This window comes from Bos javanicus, chromosome 17 (genome assembly GCF_032452875.1).
Source record: "Bos javanicus breed banteng chromosome 17, ARS-OSU_banteng_1.0, whole genome shotgun sequence".
Taxonomy (NCBI): domain Eukaryota; kingdom Metazoa; phylum Chordata; class Mammalia; order Artiodactyla; family Bovidae; genus Bos; species Bos javanicus.
In genome coordinates, this window is record NC_083884.1 from 71,524,063 (window position 1) to 71,541,483 (window position 17,421).

At 63.6% G+C, this 17,421-nt stretch overlaps 1 protein-coding gene across 4 annotated transcripts in view; it reads left to right on the forward strand.

Annotated features, from left to right (window-relative positions):
• The window catches only part of CABIN1 (calcineurin binding protein 1), a 71,424-nt gene that overhangs the window by 3,276 nt on the left and 50,727 nt on the right, over nt 1-17,421 (forward strand). For 3 of the 4 annotated variants that reach the window (XM_061385525.1, XM_061385522.1, XM_061385524.1), the window contains exons 2-16: nt 1,937-1,997; nt 2,454-2,546; nt 2,900-3,013; nt 3,584-3,718; nt 3,869-4,049; nt 5,875-6,004; nt 7,004-7,153; nt 8,224-8,510; nt 9,342-9,510; nt 11,110-11,246; nt 12,174-12,391; nt 13,030-13,108; nt 13,527-13,714; nt 14,346-14,498; nt 15,325-15,519. In XM_061385525.1, the coding sequence (XP_061241509.1) occupies nt 1,937-1,997; nt 2,454-2,546; nt 2,900-3,013; nt 3,584-3,718; nt 3,869-4,049; nt 5,875-6,004; nt 7,004-7,153; nt 8,224-8,510; nt 9,342-9,510; nt 11,110-11,246; nt 12,174-12,391; nt 13,030-13,108; nt 13,527-13,714; nt 14,346-14,498; nt 15,325-15,519 (2,290 nt within the window). The remainder of the gene's footprint in view (nt 1-1,936; nt 1,998-2,453; nt 2,547-2,899; nt 3,014-3,583; nt 3,719-3,868; nt 4,050-5,874; nt 6,005-7,003; nt 7,154-8,223; nt 8,511-9,341; nt 9,511-11,109; nt 11,247-12,173; nt 12,392-13,029; nt 13,109-13,526; nt 13,715-14,345; nt 14,499-15,324; nt 15,520-17,421) is intronic. The other variant, XM_061385521.1, reaches the window with a different exon arrangement.

The following is a 17,421-nucleotide window of genomic DNA, read 5'->3' on the forward strand; positions in this document are numbered from 1 at the left end:
ATCTTCCACTACCAACGTATTCTGTTACCTGTATACATTTTGTGGAGACAGGCATAGGCATTCCACTGATGAAGTTTTCTCCTATTTGGCCACATGAAATGTCCGTTTCTCCTTTATGTGTGCACTGAATTGGTAGGTATGTTATATTCCCAAATAAGATGTGTATAAAGTTCCTAGAATTCGAAGAAATGTCAGTGTTCTCCCAAATGCACCAGGATGCCAGGCTGTACGAGGTTAACTCGGATGATTTTCCTATTGATGCAGAAATAAATAGTTGGATTTTAAAAGATCTGTGTTCTGGACGATCCATAATCCCTTTGCACGTGCTTTTCTCTTGCTCCCTACCATGCCCCTCCCGCCGCCCCCTGACTGTTTGGTGATCACAGTGTCCATCCCAGCGTAGTTTATGGTGAAGCCAGTTTCCAGAGTTAATCAGCAGCATGTTTTGCTTGTTTAAATGTAGAAGCCAGCAGATGAAATGGCTATCGACCTAGTGGGGTTGTGTTTTCCTTGTCTGTGAAGAAGACTGTACTTTTTCCTGCCTTGTAAGAGCCCTTGGAGAACACAGAGCCCGTGTGGAGGTCGTAGCTGAGAGCTCTGTTGGCGGGAGTTGTGTCATTTTGTTTTATACGAGTAGAGCTCGTATTCAGTGCCTGCTGGGCCCGCACGGGGCTCTGTGCTGACCCCCGGGTGCGCCGTTTCCTGTCGCCTTGCTCTGCCCTCCCTGGAGCGTTTGGTGGTGCTGCGTCTTCATCCCACCCCTCAGGCTGGAGCCCGGTGTTCCCCGGCACCCTGCTGCTCCCTGGAGGCCCCTGAGGGCTCAGTTCTGTGGGTTTCCTCCTGGGGCATACCCTCTGCTCCCCACGCTGCAGTCAGGCTCCTGCCCTGTCTTCCTTTACCAGACCCCACAGATCCGTGAGTGTGGGCCTGTCCACACAGCTGTGCAGCCTCCACCACTGTCCCCACCCCAGAAAGGAGCCCTGTTCCCCACAGGAGTCACCCCCGTCTGTCCCTCTCCCCGGCCCCCACCTCCTTCCTGCTTCTGTGACCTCGTGGAGTCTGGACGCTGCACATAAATGGAAGCAGCGGTCTGTGGCATTGGTGATGGCTTCTTTTAATGGCTGTGTCCTCATGGTTCATCCAGGTGGTAGCAAGTGCAGCACTGTGGTCTGTTTTGTGACCGGATAATAATCCATTGGTTGTCTGGACATCCCACATTTTCTGTGTCCATCTGTCAGCTGATGGGCATTTGAGTGGCTCCCACCTGGAGTCTGTCATGAGTAATGCTGCTGTGAACGTTTGTGGGCGAGTTTTGCTATGGCCCTGTCTCCGTTTCCCTTGGGAGTGGACTAGCGTTCTGAGCAACTGCCACTGCCAGCAGGCGTCACTGCTTCATTCCCACCTGCAGGGTGTGAGGGTCGGATTTCCGCGCGTCCTCACCAGTCCTGTCGTTCTCTACAGATTTCACACTGGTCTGCCTGCCTCTAAGTTTTTCCCTTGTATTCCGCGTAGTTTTTTCTTTTGCATTGCCCTCTCGCCCTCCAGGCCCCTGCACCCCTCCCACCTGCCGCCTGCACCCCAGTCTTAGCGCAGGCCTTCCTCCTTCACTTTCCGCATCCCGGCGGGTGACCTGGTCTCTACCTGCTGCCTGTGTTTCCATTTTATTCAACTTTTGAAGAAATAACTGTTTGTCGATCTACTACTTGTGCTGAGCAGTGAGCCCTGGGGGCATGTCAGACTCACTCCTCCGTGTCCCCAGTTGTCTGGCCAGGGCAGGCGCTCCGTCCCCAGGCCAGGGGCTCCCCAGGTGGCAGACCACAGGGCGGTCCCGAGGTGCGCTCGCCTGTGTGCCTGGAGCCAGAGGCCGTGGTTTTGGACCTGGTTCCTGGTGGCCCGGCTCTTCCTGGACCCCCCTCAGCCTGTCCTCCCTCCCTAGGAGCCCGTGGGCCGCCCTGCCCCGCCGCCACCGCCGGGTGGCGCCAGAGGCTCTGACGATGGTATGTGCTGGTGCTTGGCCTCGCCTCCCCCCCCCTCCCCGGGCGAGGGGCGGTGCTAGGGTGGGCCCTGAAGGCCATCCGAGTGGGGCTGTGGGCACCTTCGGGGGTGTGGGTGTCCAGCTGGCAGGGCTGCGTCTCTGTGGCAGAGAGACACAGCCCGTGTCACTGGAGTCAGTTTCCCGATGCCTGGGTCTTCTGCTGCGTCAGGCTGCTGCTGGGTGTCCTCAGCCTGTCCCTTCTGTAGTGGGCATGTTCCCTAAGCAGGTTGGCGTGGTCCTTCAGAACGTTCCAGGTCCCCTTTCCCTGGGTGGTCCACTCAGCCCCACATCTGGGGAGGCCGTAGCTGTTTGAGGCGGAGTGTGTTACAGAGAGCTGTGCGCTTTGTAGGTTAGTGACGAGACGAGCCACGTTTTATCTAAAAGCAGCTCTTCTCCTCCCTCACACCTCTGCCTCTAGATCCGAATCGCAGCCTTAAACGCCAGCTCCACGGTCGAAGACGATCATGAAGGAAGCTTTAAAAGTCACAAGACCCAGACAAAGGAGGCACAGGTGTGCGGTCACGGGCTCCTCCTCAGCTGGCCCTCCTGGGGTCTGCGTGGTTCTGGCTGACGTGGCCACCCTCCCAGGAGGTGTCAGCAGGGCTCCTGGGACCGTGGCCTTGCTCGGGCTGTGCCCTTGGCGCGCTGCCTGCTGCTGTTGAGGCTCAGCTGGGCCCACCTTGCTCGTGTCCACCTGGGGGGCCGCTGAGCAGTGAGCCCCTGGCAGCGTGGGGCCTCAGGGCCGTCTCCACCGCAGCGAGGCTGCTCACACGGCCTGGAGTGCAGCCCCCGCACGCGTGGTCGGTTGGCTTGAAGAGACACACCTTTGTGCTCTTGGAAAACGCCTCCCATCTTGGTTTTCAGGAAGCAGAGGCTTTTGCCTTGTACCACAAGGCCCTGGACCTGCAGAAGCACGACCGATTTGAGGAGTCCGCCAAGGCCTACCACGAGCTGCTGGAGGCGCGCCTGCTGCGGGAGGTGAGTGCCCCGGGCTTTCCCACCTGCGGAACGCCCTCCTCGCGGGGGTGCTCCGAGGTTGGGCGAGTCCGGAGAAGCACGCGGAACAGTCGCAGGCACAGAGACCCCCAAATGCCCTTCCTACTGGGGCGTCACAGTCTACCGGGTGGGGCGCTCTGTCCCCTCTCAGTGTGGAGGCGGCCATGTGAATGGCTCGGGGCCTTATGTTTTGTGAAGTGTCAGAGCCGGGCATGGGGGGGCCACCAGGCGGCTGGGCGCCAGTGCTCTGGACGCTGCCATCCACGCTCGGGCCTCAGGCGTGACAGGCGTGCTGGACGCGTCCCTTCCCTGTCTTGCTGCCCAGATGGCCTGCAAACTGCTTCCCGGGGGTCTGGCCTTTCTCGTCTGTGTGCTTGGAGCTGGGGCGGGGGCGGAGGGGTCCTTGAAAGACCCCCGGGGCCACACTGTTCTCCAGTGGAGGGTGGTTCCGGACTTGCCCCCAGGCCTGCACGGAGGCCAGGGGCCCTGCTGACGGCCTGCGGAGGCTTCAGGGCCTGGCTCTCACTTTGCGGCTCTCTGCCACGTTCCCAGGCGGTTCCGTCTGGTGATGAGAAGGAGGGGCTGAAGCACCCTGGGCTGATGCTGAAGTACTCCACGTACAAGAACCTGGCGCAGCTGGCCGCCCAGCGGGAGGACCTGGAGACGGCCATGGAGTTCTACCTGGAGGTGCTCCCCGCAGGCCTCGGGCAGCCCCTGGGGGCCGGTGGCTCCCCTGTCGTCCCTGGGCACTCTGGGGGGCTGGGCCGGGGCTGTCCCCTCGGACGCCTGCTGGAGGGGCAGGGCTGACTGAGCACGCGTCTGTGGCGTTGCTTGCAGGCGGTCATGCTGGACTCCACGGACGTCAACCTCTGGTATAAGATTGGACACGTGGCCCTGAGGCTCATCCGGGTGCCCCTGGCTCGCCACGCGTTTGAGGAAGGGCTGCGGTGCAACCCTGACCACTGGCCCTGCCTGGACAACCTCATCACTGTCCTGTACACCCTCAGCGACTACACCAGTGAGTGGGGCGAGGCTGAGTTTTGCATGCACTGCGTCGGCATGCAGGCGGGCGGGCAGCTTGGCTGAGCTCAGGGCCTGCGCTGATGTGCAAGGGCTGTCTGCCCAGCGTTCAGGGGAAATGGAGACGCGTTTGCTTCCCCACCATGCTCTGCTGGCTCTGCTGGCTCTCTTCCTCGGTCGCGGTTTGCCGCTGGTGCTGTAGTGGGAAGACAGGCTCCCTTCAGCCTTCACCCCTACCCACCCCCGCTGCCTCCTGCCCCACGCCTGCTCCTGTGATTTGCTGATGGATGGCCTGGCGGCTGCAGCCTCACCCCCAGTGCCAGAAGCGCCCTTTCTCCTAGCGGCTTCTGCTTCCCCCCTCTGTAGAGCCGCGTGGCTGCTGGAAACACCTGTGCCAGATGCAGCCCCCTCTGCCTTGTGGTGGCGTCACTCGCTGCCCTGCCTGGCCCTCTGCTCTGCAGGGGACACATGGCCCCTTGCGGGCCGTCCCGAGGTGGGCACTGACAGGGTGCTGGGCCTCCTGGGCCGGCTCCTCCCGGCAGCTATGCAGGAGGGCCCTGGGCAGGACAGGGTGCAGGGGAGCTGGCCTCGGGCACAGACGTGCTCCAGCACCCAGCCTGGGTGAAGGTTTCAGCCAGGAGGCTGGCTCTGGCGGCTCTTCCTTCCCTTTCCAGGGGCGGGTGGGGCAGGACGGGGTGGCGGAGGCTGGGAGGCTGGGCCCACACCCCTCCCTGGCTCCGTGTGTTCGAGCCTGGCCAGCTGCTGGGTCCCTTCCCTGTGGTCACTGCCCGAGGCGACCCCAGCCTCTCCCCAGGTCCCCAGAGCCAGCTCAGCCGCCCCTGCCCCCTCCAGGCGGGGCGGGCACGTCTCGCCGCCTCCGCTGTGGGGCTTCTGCTGTCTGTCCTCTTCTCTGCACGTTTAACATCTCAGGCTCGCACGTGGGGTCAGCTCCGGCCGCAGGCCCTTGTGTCCCGGCGCAGATGTGCATGTGCGTCTGTGGCCGTCCGCGTGTCACCCTGTTTCCCCGTTTTGACTCTGGCGCTTGCATCTTCCCGTCTCCCTGGGGCTCGTCCTGGAGCTCGGGCGCCCCCTGGAGGCCCGGCCTTCGGTATTCTGCCATCTCTGCACCCCGGCTCAGGCTCTGCGCTTGGTAAACCAGTCTTGAGCAAAAGATGGCCTCGGGGACTGAGTGGTGTGTGTGCCTGTGAGGGCGGAGGGCCGTCCCTGAGCCGAGGAGGCAGGCCTCCCTCTGCTGCAGGCACGGCAGCTCTGCTGCAGCCCCGTCTTTCTCTCTGCTCCCACCCCTCCCCTGGGAGCCGTGCTCTCCTTCAGTGGGTGGCTGGCGGGGCGGCCTGGCTCCGCCCTCCCTCCGGTGCTCCGTCCTGGCTTTCCTCCCCTCTCCCCACTTTGTCCTTCTCTGCTCATTCCTGATGGGAGTGCCTCGCATCCCCACTGACTGTGGAGCTGGGCCGGGCCCTGGGCCATCCCATCCAGAGCAGAGCGAGCTGGCAGTAGTGCTCCGGTTTGCAGGCAGCTGGGCCCTGTAGGGTGGGTTTGCTGGGTCAAGGGTCTGTGTGTGACGCCACCCCCCACCCCGCCACCACCGCTGTTCCCCAGAGAGGTTGTCCAGCCTGTCCTCCCCTCCCCGGCAGCCTCGGGGTTACTATTTTCAGAAGCGGTTCCTGATTGGATGGGTCCAGGTGGTGTCGCATCCTTGTTTCCCCGGCGTCTCTTGGGCCCCAGAGCAGGGCCCCTTCCCTGGCGTCGCTGGCAAGGCCAGGGTGTCAGAGTGCAGCCCGAGGTCACGCCTTTCTCTTCTCCAGCGTGCCTGTACTTCATCTGCAAGGCCTTGGAGAAGGACTGCCGCTACAGCAAGGGGCTGGTGCTCAAGGAGAAGATCTTCCAGGAGCAGCCATGCCTCCGCCAGGACTCCCTCCGCATGTTCCTCCAGTGGTGGGTCCCTTATGGTCTGTCCTGCCCGCGCCTCTGCTTCAGGCTCTCAGGGCTGCCTCTGTCCGCCTTGCTGCCCGCCTTCCCCTCTCTGAGGCTGGGCTTTCCGCACTGCCCGGCCCGCCTCTGACCCGCCCTGCCTGCCTCCGGGATGGGGCCCTTTGCAGCCTGACCGCCCAGTCCTCCTGTCTCCCTCCCCGGGAGGAGAGTGGGCCTGGGCCCGGCAGGCGCTGGGCTGGCCCTGCTGGCCCTGCCCTGTCCGCTTCCCTGGCTCCCCAGCGCCCTCACTGGAGTCCCCACCTCTCCTTGGCCCCGCTCTCCTGCCTCTTTCATGTTCTGGCTCCCAAGTCCCCCCTTGGCAGCTTGCCAAGCTTGGGCTGCCTCCCTCGCCACTCCCCCCGTCCGTGGTATCAGCTTGGCCCCGGGAGTTTTCCACTGGGAGTTAGTGGTCATTTGTCCCGGTGTTTATGTGTCAGGAGACCGTGTCTCTTGTTCCCACCCGTCCGACGGGACTGCCCTTCTTTGGGGAGGCGGGTGATGAGCCCACGAGTGCCGGGGAGCCCTGCAGGGAGGGGCTCTGCTGGCAGAGGTGTGTCCGTGGGCGGCACGCCGGCCTCAAGCTCCCGCCCTTGCTGCTGACTTCCATGGGCTTTGTGAGCTTGGCTGCTCTGAGGGCTGCTTTTGGGTGGGCAGTGTGGGATAGTTAAATCCTTAGAAGCTCTTCAGCAAAGGATGGGAGTAGCGTGTGGTTTTTCTGCTGTCAGTGCGGTCCTGCTGAGGTGGATGAAGGCCCGTTGCCCGGTTGTGAGCAGATTAAAGGGCGTTAGTCATGCTGTGTACATGGGTGTTAAGGACGCTAATTACTGCCCTTTCCAGCCCAAGTGGTAATTTTATTTGTGGGAAGAATTAACACAGACCACAGGGTGTTAACTGCACGCCGGCATGTAGGATCTGCACCGTGGCGCTGTGCCCCGGTCACGCCTCTGTCCCTTGCACTCTCAGTGACATGTCCATCCACGAGGTGTCGGTGAGCACGGCCGAGGCGCAGGCCATCGTGGACGAGGCCCTGGGGCTGCGCAGGAGGCGGCAGGCGCTGACGGTGCGCGAGAAGGAGCCGGACCTGAAGCTGCTGCAGCCCATCCCCTTTCTTACGTAGGTTGTCCAGGGTGCCAGGCGGCCGCTGGGCGCTGCATGGGCGGGGACACGGGGCACACACGGGCAGGTGGCCGCAGGACATGATCCGGGCCTCCCCTGCCGGGATTCCTGGGTCCATGCCGTCTTCTACCTGCCGCTTGCCACGCTCCTGTCAGCCCCGCTCACCGCCCGCCCCAGGAGAGAGGGGGTGGCGGACGGGGGCCCTCAGGGCTCTGAGGGACTAAGGGTGGGTGGGGAGCCCACCCCAGGGCCTGGTGTCCTGCTCGAGAGTCCACGCTCACGATGGGGTCACGCTGCTGTGTGGGTTGGAGAGGGTTTAGGGCCAGAGCTGTAGTGGGCATGGGTCAGGCAGGGGGAAGCCTGTGCAAAGGCCCGGCAGCGTGTGGGCTGTGATTTTGTTTGCAGAACTGAACGAAGCTACGCAGCTGAGGGTGTGTTGGGCGGGGTGGGGCAGTCAGGTCGGGCAGGCAGCACCATGGCGACAGGTGGAGGCCTTGGTTTTTAGTCTAAGGGCCTGGGAAGCTGTTCAGGGATGGGTGGATGGGTACCTTATGCCACACTTTGTCATACCGCAACACCACATGGCATGCAACACGACACGGGATGACACGTAGAACACAGGACAGACAGCGGGCCACGTGGCCATGGTGCACCTCAGCACAACACAGCACGCGGCACGCTGGCTCACGGTGGCACACACGCTCTTGGCCTGTGCCCAGCAGGCTCTGGCCCAGGAGCTGTTGAGCCCCTTTGGAGCACATCCCTGTCAGTAGCCCTCCCCCAGGAAATCAGACGAGTGGCCGCCGCAGGGCGAGGCTACCGGGCGGTAAAGACGGGACCTTGCTTAGAAGGGCTTATCGCGTGAGCCCGCAGCTGCCCCTATCTGGTGGGGCTGAGATGCCTTGGGGCTCCTGCATGGAGTGCGGGGGGTGTGGGCTCCACTCCAGCCCAGCGGCTCCACCTCAGCGGTCAGTCGCCCTGGCCCCCCGCCCTCACAGGGACGGCGGCCTGGGCTCTGGGCCCCCTGTGGTGTGTGCTGAGCCTGCGTGGTGACCCTTTCCCTGCAGCTGGAAGTGCCTCGGTGAGAGCCTGCTGGCCACATACCACCACCTCACCACGTGCGAGCCCCCGCGGCCCAGCCTGGGCAAGAGGATCGACCTGTCTGACTATCAGGACCCCGGACAGCGCCCTGTGTCCCCCGAGGAGGTGGCGCCTGTCAGCGTGCTCCAGCCAAGCCCTGCCAGCGCCAGCCCTGCAGCCTCCGTGGCAGAGCCTGTGCTGACGTTCACCCCCGTGCCCACGGCCAGCTTCCCACTGCACAGCCCCAGCCTGCTGGAGACGGGCGTCCCCACCGGTGAGCGGGCCCCGGGGAAGGCTTCAGGGGACCCCATCTGCTGAGCGGCAGTGAGAGTTGGAGAGCCCTGCCCTCTCCAAAGGCCGGGTCCTGCCACCACCTGGCCCTGCAGGAGAGCTCCGGGCTGCTGGCCGGCCTCCCTCCACAGTGGGGCCCTGGGGGTGGGGTTGGCCTCGGGGACAGTTCCTCAGGCCCCTGCCTGCTGTGCTGCTGGGCACTGACACTCCCAGCTTAAGCAGCAGCCAGCAGTCACTGCCGTCTGTGGTCATGTCCACTGGAATGGCATTACTGATTTTTATCATCATTGGAGCCTTCCAAAAACACTTCGGACCAAAGCTTCTGAGCCTTTTCTTGATTTCTGTGTCACTGATAAAGCCTATGTGGCAGCTGAAGAAGGTTCTGAATGAACACGTATGTAATGGTTTCTAACTTTTTAACTTCATCACGAGTGACACCTGTCTGCTATGAATCACGTGACCCTCTTGCCCGCATCCTGTCACTGGGCCTTGGGCCTGGGCAGTCAGGGTGCCTGCTGCTTGCTTAGCCCCGTCCCAGGACAGCCAGTGGGGGGGCTTTGACCCTGAGACCCTGGCATTCTGTAGCTATGGAAAGTAGTCTTGAGGCCTGGCCTGTGGGTGAGAAAGGGGTGAGGTTAAGGGATGTGAACTGGCCTTTCCTCAGGCTCTGTTTTGATAGAGGGGATGGAAATTTCCTGAACGTCCGAGGAGCCGCACATTAAACGCGCAGGCAGGTTATAAAAGGACTGAGCACTTTGAGGTGCGTTTCCCTGGCCCAGCTCTCCTGAGCTTCTGACTCACTCTCTTTGTAAAGGTGATGTCTCCGGGGGAGATAAATCCAAGAAAGGGGTGAAACGGAAGAAGATTTCCGAGGAGAGCGGGGAGACGGCGAAGAGGCGGTCTGCCCGCGTCCGAAACACCAAGTGCAAGAAGGAAGAGAAGGTGGACTTCCAGGAGCTGCTGCTGAAGTTCCTGCCGTCCAGGTGCGGCCTGTCGGTCTCGGCAGAGGAAGCACACAGCCTCCCGCCTCCCTCCCACCTCTGGTTCTGGGGCCACCCTCCCCTGTGGGTGCCTCCTCCGCCCCTGGATGGGGGCCTCCAAACGTCCTGAAGGCAGGAAGCGGGACTCGCGTGTCTTCAGAGCGGGGGCTGCCTGCTCATGCCTCACGCCTGGGCCTCCCGTTGTTCAGGCGCAGATGCCAGGACAGCCCGTGGGAGGGGCCCGTGCTCAGGGAGGTGCCCGCTTGGCTTCTCCAGGCTCCGCAGGGTCCCTGGAGCTTGAGAAAGTGGATGGCGGGTTTGGGAGGCGTCCCGTTTCTCGGGCTCCTGAGAGAAGCCTCCCAGGAGGAGGTGGGCCCGGCTGCCCGGGGAAAGGGGTCTGCGCCCCCGCGCTTGTCCCCTGGGTCTTCTCTGGCCCCGGGTCTTGCCCTGTCCCCTCCCTCAGACGCTCCAGGCCTCAGTGCCTGTGCTCTCCCGGGTACGGTGCTAGACTTCCTACCCCCCGCCCGAGCGCAGAGAGCAGGCGGGTTCTCTCTGCCCACCGACGTTTGAGGGGCACGTCTCGTAAGCCAGGGTGTCCTCTCCCGTGCCCTGTGTCTGTGTCTGTGAGACTCTACCGCGTTTTCTCCCTCCTGTGGTCCTGGGGTCTGGGAGGTGGCCGTGTGTCTGTGAGCATCCTTCTTGGGTCCTCAGCTGGCTCTGGCTCCTGACCGTCGGCTCCAGGGTGGTGCATCCAGGCTGACGAGGGCGGGGCCGGCCAGGAGCTTCCTGTGGCTTGTGAATCTCTCTGGCCACAGGGTTTGGTTTTCCTAGTTCTCTGCTTTTCTGTTTCTTTGGGGAGAAAGTGGAGCCGTTCTCAGCGGGAGCAGGACGTGGGCTCTCAGGTGGCTTCCTCCCGAGCAGAGCAGGCCTCCCGGCGGGAGCCCCGGGGTGCTTCACCCTACCCCCTCCCGCTGCCCTGCCTGGGTCCTTGTTCCCCAGCCCTGCTGGTGGGGAATAGTGTCTTCCTTCTCTTTTACCTTAGTTTCAACTGCTGGTTTCCTGTGTGGTTTTCACGTCAGCTTCCTCGAATGGCTGGCAGGGGCTCACAGTGGCTTGCTGGGTGTGGTCCCCAGAGAGGGCAGCAGTGCATTTGTGCATCCTTGGGGGGCGGCGGGGACAACTGAAAGCAGAGTCCCTGGGGGGTCTGCCGGGAGAGATCCCCCTCCCCTGAGCCCAGAGCACTGTGAGGCATCGTGGAGGTGCTGCCTGCCCCCCCTGCTCCCCCAGCCTGCTTTGGCCTCAGCATGTGGAGGCTTGGCTGACTGCTGTCCAGGCGAAGTCCTGCGGCTGCTGTCTCCAGTTCCCTGTAGGTATCAATCCTATGTGGGTCCTTTCTGTGTTTCCCACTTGAAGGTCAGCTTCCTGTGGACAGGGGTCGCCGCAACCCCGGCTGTATTCCAACCTTGGCCTGATGCCTGGTGACCACCTAATGGGATGGGTGAAGACAAGCATGGGCCAGACTTGGCCATGAAGGCTTGCAGAAGCGGAGCCCCCTTCCCTGGGGCCAGCCGTGCCGGTGTGAGTCTGGTGTGTTCCCTGCAGGTTGAGAAAGCTGGACCCTGAGGAGGAAGATGACCCCTTTAACAGCTATGAAGTCCCGCCAGAGGCCAAGCTGGAGAGCTTCCCCAGCACGGGGCCCCACAGGCTGTCCTCCGACTTGGCCACGTTCGTGGAGTCTGGTAGGAGGGGCCACGGGCGCTGCTGGGGGCATGTCTGGGCGGTGGCCCGGGGGTGGCCCAGGGCTGCCCGGCTCTGTCCCACCTGAGCTCTGAGCTCGGCCGGCTGAGGCGCTGGACCGTCCTGGCGCGGGCCTTGCTGGTCCGATGGTGCGTCTCACTGTCGGGGGTGGCTGAGTGCTGGGCGCTGTTCTGCCGCCTGAGACCGTACCCCCTCAGGCCTAGAGGTTCAGACAGGTGCACCCACAGCTGTGGGGGGCGTGGGCTCGCCACACTGCTGTCCTCCTCTCCCGAAGAAGGCAGGCCTGGCGTGGAGGACCCCCTCATGTCGGCCCCCCCACTCATGTCGGGCCCCCCCCCCCTCACGTCGGGTCCCCCCTCGTGTCGGGCCCCTCCCACGTCGGGTCCCCCCCTCCCTTCGGGGCCCCCTCACGTCGGCACCTCCCTCCCGTCAGACACCCCCTCATGTCGGGCCCCCCATCATGAGGGCCCCCCCTCACGTTGGGTCCCCCCCCGATGTCAGGCCTCCCCCCTTCACGTCGGGTCCCTCTTGCATCTGGTCCCCCCTCCCGTCGGGCCCCCCTCACGTTGGGGCCCCCTCTCCTTTCGGGCCCCCCACCTCACATCAGGCCTCCCCACTTCACGTCGGCCCCCCCCCCATCAGCCCCCCTCACGTTGGGTACCCCTCCCTCACGTCGGGCCCCCCTTGCATCTGGTCCCCCCTCCCGTCGGGCCCCACCCCTTGCAGTTGGGTCCCGTGTTGGCCCCCCCCCTCATGTCGGGGCCCCCCTCCCGTCGGGCCCCACCCGTGTTGGCCCCCGACTCCCTTCAGGCCCCACCCCTCCCATCGGGCCCCCCCTCCCGTCAGCCCCCCATGTCGGCCCTCCCCTCCCTTCGGGCCCCCGCCCTCACGCCGGGCCCCTCCTGCAGAGGAGCAGGACGTGCAGGCCTTCCTGCTGGGGAACCTGAGCAACGGGGGCATCCTGGAGCTGATGATGCGTTTCTTGAAGAGCATGGGCCACAGGTTCCTGCTGCGCTGGCCGCCGGGCCTGGCGGAGGTCGTGCTCAGCACCTACCACAGCTGGCGGAGGCACAGTGCCAGCCTGCCCAACCCGCTGCTCAGGGACTGCAGCAACCGGCACATCCAGGTGGGTCTGCGGGGCGCTCTGGCCCCTCTTCCTCGGAGGAGGACGGCTGCTTCTAGGGGCAATGCTGGGGGCGTTCAGGGCTCCCAGAGGTGGAGGAGCCCCGGCTCACAGGTGCTCAGGGACGTGTGGGTCAGGGGCCCCTGGGCAGGCAGCCTCTCCTGGGACACTCCTGGGACTGCCTCCTGGCAGCATCTGCCCGGGTCTGCTCCCCCGGGGCAGGGTGGAGCGGTGGCGGTGCCGAGCTTTGGTCCCTGGACGGACTGCTTGGTCACTTCTTAGCTGTGCCGGCACCTCCTTACTGCTGAGCCTCAGCTTCCTGGTGTGCGGGGGAGCCATGCACCCACCCCGGGCGCTGTCAGGGCTGAAGGCCTGTGCTTGGCTGGTGGCAGGGCCACCTCTTGCATGGGATGGTCCCCAGGACCAGAGGCGGGTGGGTCTCACCGGTGTTCCTGAGTCCGTCCCAGGGAGGTCCGTCTGTCTGTCCTTAGATCCAGCAGCAGCCACTGGTTAGGACTCACGGAATGGATAGCCGGTAGAGAGCAGAGTGGCGTCCCCATCAGGGTCGAGTCTAGCTGAGGCTTCTTCTGTCCCCACCCTTGGCCCTGGGCCCCGTTGCTGACCCCGCGCCCGTACTGCAGGAGATGATGCTGATGTCCCTCTCCTGCATGGAGCTGCAGCTGGACCAGTGGCTGCTGACCAAGGGCCGGAGCTCTGCAGGTAGGCCCCTTCCGTGTTCCTGGAGGTCCACTTTCTGGAGTGGGCAGGAGCCGGGGACCGAGTCACTCCTCCAGGAGCACATTTCCTGGGTCACTTCATCAGGCCAGGAAAGACCCGGGTCTCTGAGAAGTGGCTGGGCCCCACAGGAGCCACCCACCTGCTGGTGACTCGGGACGAGGGCCGTGCCATCTCCGTTTCCTCAGTTCATCACAGGACGCTTTGCGTGTCCCCAGATACGCCAGCTCAGTCTGCTTGGTGAGGGCCACGAGCCCCAGGGTTTCTGCATCCCTCTTGGGCCCGTTGGGCTCTGACGCCGGCCACTTGGGGCCATGGGGCTCCGCGGGCTCAGCCTCAGCGAGCAGGAGGGCATCTGGGCCCCGCTCACGAGGTTGACTCCTTCCGGCCTGACGGTTTTCAGTGTCTCCTCGGAACTGCCCCGCAGGCGTGCTGAATGGCAGGTTCGGCCCCGACTTCCCAGGGGCCCACTTCCTGGGGGACCTCCTGCAGCTGTCGTTTGCCTCGTCCCAGCGGGACCTGTTCGAGGACGGCTGGCTGGAGTTTGTGGTCCGTGTGTACTGGCTGAAGGCTCGGTTCCTGGCGCTACAGGTTGGTCCAGGGGCAGCTGCTTGGGGAGGAAGCCTGGGCACCCAGCAAGGAGGGGAGGGGCTGGCCATGTGACGCAGAATGTGTGCACACGCCCGGTGGCACCTGGGCACTGGGCTCGGCTTCAGGAAGCGGGGTGTTGGGGGGACGTCAGGCCCCTGGAGCCAGCACGCCCACCGCCCATCTAGCCACAGCAGCGGGAGGGTCTCGTGGGCCCCACAGACCTAGAGAGGTTGCCTTGCAGCCTTGGCCCTTTGCTTGTGCTTCCCGAGAGCTGTGTGGAGCACCGGGGCAGGCTAACTGGCCCCCAGCCCCCTGAACACCGTGGCACCCTTCAGTTGGTTCTGGAGTGGGGCAGGGCCAGTCGAGTCACAACTCTGCCACCTTCGCTTGAGCTCTGGACAGGTTCTGGGCCGCGTGCCCCGGCCACAGGGGTCACCGTGCCCCCTGGGGCCCTGGTGTGAATCATTCGTTCATTCACCCATTCAGCAGATATGTGCTGAGCCCCACTCTGGCCAGCTGCTGTGTAGGGGGGAAGGTGGGCATTGGCCAGCCCACCCCCATGGTGCCCCCCATGTGAGGGGCTTGGGAGGCAGGCCCTGGCGAGCACGGTGAGTGCGCCTCCTCTGCCCAGGGAGACATGGAGCAGGCCCTGGAGAACTACGACATCTGCACGGAGATGCTGCAGAGCTCGGCCGCTGCTCGGGCCGCAGCGGGGGCTGAGCAGAGAGACGTGGTCATCCGCCTGCCCAACCTCCACAACGACTCCGTGGTCTCCCTGGAGGAGGTGAGCAGAGCTTCCTTGACGGTGTTTTCCTGTCAAAGGCCGGACCTGTCCGTGCGGACTAGGAGACAGGGCAGGAGGGGGCCTGGGAGAGGCAGCCCTGGTGTTCAGGGTGCCGTGGACTTGAAGGCTCCACCCTGATGGAGCACCTGCTGGGGGCCGGGGGCTGGGGGCCGGAACAGGGTGGGGGGTGTCTGCTGGGGGTGGGGAGGGTTTTTGCTTGGTCCCCAGGCCTGTGTGTGGGGGCAGCTCCAGCAGGATGAGGGGAAGCCCCCAGAAGCAGACCACCACTGCTCTGGCCCAGGGCTGGCCAGCGGCCTGCGGTTCTCCTCCTGTCCTCACTGTGCAGCCCCCGACCCCCACCCACAGCTCCGTGTCTGTGACACGTCCTTGGGCTGAGGGTGGCCATCAGGCCCTGCAGAGTGGCTTCAGGGCCAGGCCCAGTGCAGCAGCCTGCTACCCGTGTCCCGCAGGCCTCCTGGCAGAGAGGGCTCCAGGGGTCGGTGGTGGGTGCTGGCCTCTGGTGGGGGCCTGCTTGGTCTCTGAAGCCTCGTACCCCGGCCCAGGGGTCTGGGTTGCTGAAGTGTGACTGGGAGGCTGGCTAACTGTTTTGGCGCTCTCTGTCTGGAGTCTGTGCTTTTGGGGTAGTTGTGTTTTTCGGTGTATTTGTTCTTTGGAGACTGGAACGCCTTGACCCTCACAGAGGTACTGTCTGTAAAGCAGCCGCTTGCTGTGAATGCCTCTCGTCTGCGTCTGATAAGGGCAGAACCCTGGCCGCCTCAGGGGGCCCGCAACGGCTTGGTCAGCCAGTGATCCGGGCCTTTTCCAGATTGACAAGAACCTGCGGTCACTGGAGCGGTGCCAGTCTCTGGAGGAGGCCCAGCGGCTGTACGAGGCCGGCGACCACCGCGCCGTCGTACGCCTGCTGCGCCCCACCTTGCGTCCCAGCGGCTGTGACCGCGCCAAGCACCTGGAGTTCATGACGTCCGTGCCCGAGAGGCCGGCCCAGCTGCTGCTGCTGCAGGTGAGTGCTCCCGCCTCGCCCGCGCCCTCTGCCGTCTCCTCTGAGGGAAGCGGAGCGAATTCCTCCCCGCAGCGGCAGTGGGCGAAGGTGGTCAGAAGGTGCGCTCAAGGGAACCCCGCCTTTGGCTCTCAGCCTCGCGTGGCTAGTCGGGCTCAGCCATCCATTCACCTGATGGTCCATCTGCCTTTTTTTGCTTTTTATTTTCTTTTTTTCTAAACGCATTTTTCTACTTTATTGCTTGGTCTTCTTTTACTGGTTTTAAAATTAACTGTTGAGTACCGATAAAACTAGATGAAATCCGTGTACATCGACAAAAGCACGGTGAGCTAACCAGCCCCGGAGGGTCGCGCCGCTGAGGGAGGAGTGAGCGAGCGTGGGTGAGGCCTGTGTGCCTTTCAGCCCCTGCATGCCCCGCCCCAGCGCCCAGGGCCTAGCCGGGCGTGGCGTCTGTGGGGCAGGGCATTCCCGCATCTCATCCCGGCCCAGATGCTCGCCCTTGCCCCAGAGGCCTGCTGTGGGGCCTCACAAGCTCGGGCGTGTGGGCGTCCTGCCCGGCATGTGGGCGTGGAGGAGAATGCCCGGGGCGTGCTGGGCGGTGCGGGCTGGGCTGGCAGCTCCTCCCTCAGACTCGTTACCTCCCTGGGGCCTTCCGCTTGGGTTTGGGAAGGGAGCCCCGGCTTCTCTCAGGCTTCGTGAACTGGAAAACAGATAAGAGGTGTGGCTGGGAGCAAGTGGAACCAGAAGGGGAGGCAGGGAGTGAGGAGGAGGGGAGAGGAGGTCAGGCAGCCCTGCGTGAGGACGGGGAGGAGCTGCGATGCCCTCGGTGCCCTCACTGGGGGTAGGGGGCAGCCAAGTGTGTCCAGGGAGGGGCCACCCAGGGGCTCAGGTGCTCCTGCTTTGTGGTCTGGAGCTTCTGGGTGAGAGGACAGCACCCCCCCCCCACTGCCCACAGCCCCGGAGGGATGGGCACCTGCTGAGGAGGCACCACGCCGAGCTGGGCTGAGATGAGGCCGGCCGGCTGCCCGGGAGCTGCTGCTGCCCGCGCAGGAGTGACTTGATGTTTGCCCAGCTTCCTGTTGGCGGAATGTGCTTTCTTTTTGGTTTGGACGCTTCTGATAAATTAAAGGTCTTAATCTTTTCCCACTCAAGTGCTTTTGTCAGTTTCTGATTTTAAATTGTAGCTTCTGAAAAAAAAAATAAATTGCAGCTTCTGTTTTCTTTGATGTACAGAAGTTTTGAATTTTTAGCGCATCAAATCTCTTGATGTTTTCACACGGTGGTGCATTTGTTCATTATGCTTGGAAAGCCTTTCCGAGGCTCGAGCAGCCTTCGTCCTGTGGTTGCAGACTCAGGGTGGAGCTCCTGCAGTGCGCCTGGCACGAGGCAGGTGGGGGCCCTCTGACGGAGCCTGCTCTCCACAGCGAGGCCGGCCGGCGGCGTGACAGTGCACAGGCGGGGGTCCGTGCGCTGGGCTTCTCCCAGCCACGGTAGGTGTGGGGTTTGTGCTTGTAACTCGCTTCTCTGAGCGTTTGTAGGGCGGGAGCCTGACTTGGAGCCCCCTCTGGGACACGCAGGAGGCTCAGTCGCCCCGGGTAGATGAGCTGCCTGCCGCGTTCTTCAGCATAGGGTGGTTTCCTCACGGTCGTGTGGATTCCAGTCCTGATGTTTTGGGTTGCTGTTTTAGCACGATGTTACTGCAGGTCGTTATGTCTTCTGACTGTGCGTTTTCAGTTTATAGGCACCCTGGTGAGTTTTGCGTGTTAGCTTCAGACGTAGCCGCTTTACTGCATTCCCATTATCCCTGACGGCCTGTTTTGGGGGGATGGTCTGTTGCCCCAGGCAGGGGTGACCTGTTCTCAGTCGCTAGCAGGTACTCTTCTGCCTTCTGGCTTTTTCTGGCCT